General features: G+C 39.5%; 1 protein-coding gene across 3 annotated transcripts in view; it reads right to left on the bottom strand.

Moving 5' to 3' along the window:
* Positions 1-4,603, bottom strand: part of socs1b (suppressor of cytokine signaling 1b) — a 27,464-nt gene that overhangs the window by 2,864 nt on the left and 19,997 nt on the right. The window contains exons 1-4 of one of the 3 annotated variants that reach the window (XM_005746982.1): positions 4,207-4,502; positions 3,870-3,962; positions 3,070-3,759; positions 906-1,219 (exon numbers count right to left, since the gene is read on the bottom strand). In XM_005746982.1, the coding sequence (XP_005747039.1) occupies positions 906-1,091 (186 nt within the window). In that variant the 5' untranslated portion in view covers positions 1,092-1,219; positions 3,070-3,759; positions 3,870-3,962; positions 4,207-4,502. Of the gene's footprint in view, positions 1-905; positions 1,220-2,559; positions 3,026-3,069; positions 3,760-3,869; positions 3,963-4,206; positions 4,503-4,603 lie in introns of those variants that run through there. The other 2 variants (XM_005746980.1, XM_005746981.1) reach the window with 2 other exon arrangements.

Here is a 4,603-nt window from a genome sequence, read left to right as displayed (position 1 = left end):
TGTTAATTTCCATAAGTGCCACTTGTAACGTTTTGCTCTGACACAAGATGCACTCTGTGGGCGATAACATTGTAAGACCACTACCAACACCATAATGGTGCTGTAAATCCTTGGCTCATGAGGGGGAGGCATGCTCAGGTTCAAAGTCCAATGATAAAGCCAGGCAGGCTTCCAAACACTTTCCTTGTAACAACAACGATTTCCTGTCGGGGAGTGTCATTTTGTACCGACCTGGTCTGAGTGACCGAGTTTATTACCGCCACGCTCCAGCCATATCGTTTATTTTCCTTAATAAATTTATCAGCTTTTATTTTGATAGCAGTTTAAAAACAAACGTTTGTGGGTCACTTGTAGTTTCACTTTTACAAATGTTGTCATATTATATTGGTATCCATCATACTGTTAATAATGTAAAACAAACACCGTTGAATTTTTCAATCGCATTATTATTTAGTTTCGCTTTTAGCCTAACTTAAATGAAAAAGAAACTGATTTAAAAATATACTTTTGCACGACATTGCCTAAAAGTACACGCTCAAGTACTTGTTCTGTACATCTGAAAATCTTTATAAATGCATTCAATTTTACTCACTTTGAGGGAAACTGCTGTTTCCTCCACTGTATCTGTTTGATAACAGTAGCTACTAGTTTTGATCTATACAAATGTATAATTGACAAATGAGCTGTGATGGACATTTAAGACAGTTCCCAGCAGTGTGTAAAGTAGTTAAAAAGCTGCAACATTAAAGTTGTGCCCATGCATTAGTGCACACATGTTAATGATCGAATAATCAATAAAGGCATAAAATGTGGTATTCTGCCTGCTGAGTGCTTTTAATATTTAAACAATCTATCACCAAAAACAACATGAGTAAAATCAGCAGTGAGTGATCGTGAACACTAACCCAGAGCTCAGCGTCTTCCTCACAGTTGTTTTTGACCCAGTGCAGTAAATCCAGCTCTCTCGACTCCGCTCTGTTTGGGCTCTGTTCCCGGTGTTCTTCAGAGGGCTCACTCGGGCTCTGTGGTTCGGCTGCGTGGCTCTGTTTTGGGCTTTGTACTACCACTTTATTGCAATTGTCTCTGACCATCCTACAAAGAACAATCCTCCTCTTGACCACCTGTTGCACCAGTTACTCCGTTTTTCACTGGCAGATCCTCCATCATTCACTCCTTCCCGGCTGGTCATCTGTTGCTCAGTGCACTTTGAGACGCCATGCTGCAGAGAGTTTATATTGTAACTTTAATCCTCAGCTTTTCACAAACACTTAAGATCGCATTAATCACATTGTCATTTCTGGTGTACATGTTTTATGCCTCCTGATGAGCGCACAGCTGATGTTTGAAACACGCCCTGGCTTTATATAGCATAACGCGCACTGTCATGGCACATGCTCCCAGCATGGGCGCCCAATCCAGACTTAAAGGGTGTGCGGCTGACAGTAAACCACATGTTTGTGTGTTACAAACCACCAGTAAGGGTGGCTACAACACAACTGATGACAGAAGAACGCTTTCACTTTCTCAATCAAGCGAGACTAAAAAGGTGTATAAAAAGACTTAATTTCCTCTGAAGTGTGAGGTAAGCAGATTAGTGGTGACATTTTCTGCTTTTCATTTAAAACAAAAGCAATGAAAACATTTTAACCGTCCCGTACAGATTTTTGTGTTTCAAATTTAAGATAAGCAAATAAAAAATTACATTACAATAAAGAATAAAATGCAAATACTTGATGCTGATCAATACTTTCTAAGGAGTACAGTGTGTACCAAGCAGTGAGTAGAGAATGTATATATTTTAACAGTTCAAATTAATTTTATTTTCTCTTTTTTATTGTCAATGTTTATAAATATTACACTGAGTTATAATAACTTCATTTTTTCTAGTGTCAGTGTTTGCAATGAGCTTACAGCTGCATTTTATCAGCTAACATAACAGTTTTGTCTCACAATGACGTAAAAGTCTATCATTATCTCTCTCTCTCTCTCTCTCACACACACACACACACACACACACACACATTATATATATCTATATATATTTAAAAGAACCAGTGACAACGATTTTAAGGTTTTAATTCATAGGTTCACACGCCCACAGATATTAAGCAGTGGAGCAGGGCAATGACACGGTGTTACTTTAGCCCAAGAGGAGAGCATTTATGACTCACACCTTAAATCAGAGACACGGTGGCATTTCACACAGAGTGCTGGAGCTCGGAAATAACAGTAAAACCAGCAGGACGAGTTAAAACTGCAAAGAGCTGCAAAAGTGTTTAGAAAAAGCTCAAATGTAGCCAAACATCCTCCACAGATTCAGCTGCAAAATTCTGTGCTATACAACAGATTTACTTAAGGTGGGGGGATTTTTGAAGGTGGAGTTCAGCTACCTCCGTGACGCTGATGTGTTTTAAAGAAATTGGAAAAGCTTGTCACAAGTTCCCACACTTAATGAGAAAATGACACTTTTCTTTTTCAGCTTTCTTGGATTCCTCCAACAGCGGTCCGCCTCAAGCTTCAGCGACAATGTGAGCTAAAGGAATAATTAAGCCTACTTACGTGTCGCAGCAGTGAGCTACAGTCGGCTTCTCGCCCCCAGAAAGTCGCAACTCGTTTGATAAAAAAGATGATTTCGTTTTCAGAGAACGTACGCGCTCCTTCTTTCGCTCAAACGCGCATGCGCGCTTCAAACCGTTGATTCAGGTGTTCGCGACCGCACTTTCGCTTTCACTTCAGCTCGCAGATTCCTTGAAATCATGTGATCTCACAGCAGAGCCTGTGTGTGTGTGTGTGTGTGTGTGTGTGTTTGTGCGTGCGTGCGTAGCGAGTACGCACACTGAATTTGAGATTGGTTTGAATGCAAATAACTATATTTATTTAAAAATGTTACAGCTGCATGAAAAATACACCAATACCGATTATAAAACAAACATCCGCATCACGGATGGGTTGATGGTTTTACTACTACAGCGCTGTTTGCTTTAAAAATTGTTTTTTGTGGATATATTTCAGTTTATATACAAGTTTAGTTTATATTTATAACAAAATAAAAGAAAGGCTCACACATACCTGTGGACATCATGCTTTACAAAGCCCGGTGGTGTAAAGTAAGTGTAAACCTCAGTGATGCAGCAGCAGGAGCAGCAGAAGCAGCACAGGTGCCTGCGTGTAAGATCTCAGGTAAGACTCTTGTTTCCTTTTTGTTCTGTCAGCTTTGGGTAACAATGCTTAACTATGCTTCAGCGCATAGTCAAAGGGCTGCAATTATTTCCATGTCATGTCAAGCTTGTCAATAGACTGCAGGTTAACCGACTACCTCGTCAATTAACCTGCAGCCAAGAATTCAAAAAGGATTACAAGCAAAGTCATGAACGTGAATGCATTCATGAATCAAACTGCAAAAAATGTGCAGCCATTCTTCTTATTTTATATCTCTTATAGAGAAAAACATGCTGCTTTAAGGGTAATAAACGGATAAGAAAATTACGGATTTTGTTGCCGTTTCTGCAGCAGCAGACAGATTGTTCATTATATCAATGAATAATGATCAGACAAGCACGGACAAAGCATTTATTAACACTGTAACTTGCAGCTGACTTGAAGGTGCAGTACCCCTCACATCACAGAGAAAAGGCATGACTGCAAGACGTTAGCCTCTCAGGCCGTGGAGGTGGATGTCTGGTTTTCTTTTTTCTTCTGTCTAAGCATCAAGTAGGCAGCTGCTGTTACTGCAAAGATCCCATAAGTAGCCAAGACACACTGCAGAGAAGAGAAGGAAACATTTGGGATTGTGAGGAGTCGGCGCGCCTGTGTGTAATATCTCTATAAAGATGTGTGCGTGTGTATAAAAGTGTGTGCTGGTTAAGTACATTTCTGCGACCCTGCAGAGTGTAGCTATTAAAGTATTTCCTCCAACCCGTCAGTTCCACAGAAGAAGGGGCCTCAATGCCAAACAGCTGTCTCTAAAACACAGAAACAGTAAGAGGAAGCGCTGAGATCAGATCTGTGATATTTTTTGACACATTTCCAAGACGTTTTAAAAAAAAACGTGCATTGAAAGATATAAAATAAAAGATGAAGAAAACAGAAAATAAAAGCTAGCAAACAAACACATACAATAGAAGCACATGATGAATGCCCTCAGAATTATGCAAACCCAGTCAGAACGAATGTGAAAGCACCAGATTAAATGATGAACAGACTTACGGAAAATAAACAAAAGGAAAACCCAATAACAAAGCTTGAGTAAGCGCACTCTGCGTTTTTTAATTAAGGAATTATTATTGTGTTTTTTCATGGAATCTAATAAAAGCTGCAATATGAAAACTTTAGGAAGAAATTAAGCAATTTATTTTAGAAATAGATGATGTGGAACATGCATACCTTTGCATGTAGAGGCACGTTTTTCTGTGAGTAGCGTGATAAAGCAACAGTGGGATTGCACACTTGTTACTAGCAGTGTTGGGACTAACGCGTTATTAAGTAACGCGTTACAGTAACTACGTTATTATTGTGGTAAGAGCACAGTAACTAGTTATTATGCCAAAACCGGAAACGCGTTACTCGTTACTGGGATTTAGATAGGCTCGTTATTCGTTACTTC

Source organism: Pundamilia nyererei, unplaced genomic scaffold (genome assembly GCF_000239375.1).
Source record: "Pundamilia nyererei isolate P.nyererei 1_Seehausen unplaced genomic scaffold, PunNye1.0 scaffold00186, whole genome shotgun sequence".
Lineage (NCBI taxonomy): Eukaryota > Metazoa > Chordata > Actinopteri > Cichliformes > Cichlidae > Pundamilia > Pundamilia nyererei.
Note: the sequence above shows the minus strand (reverse complement) of the source record. Positions and strands in the feature narration are given on the sequence as shown.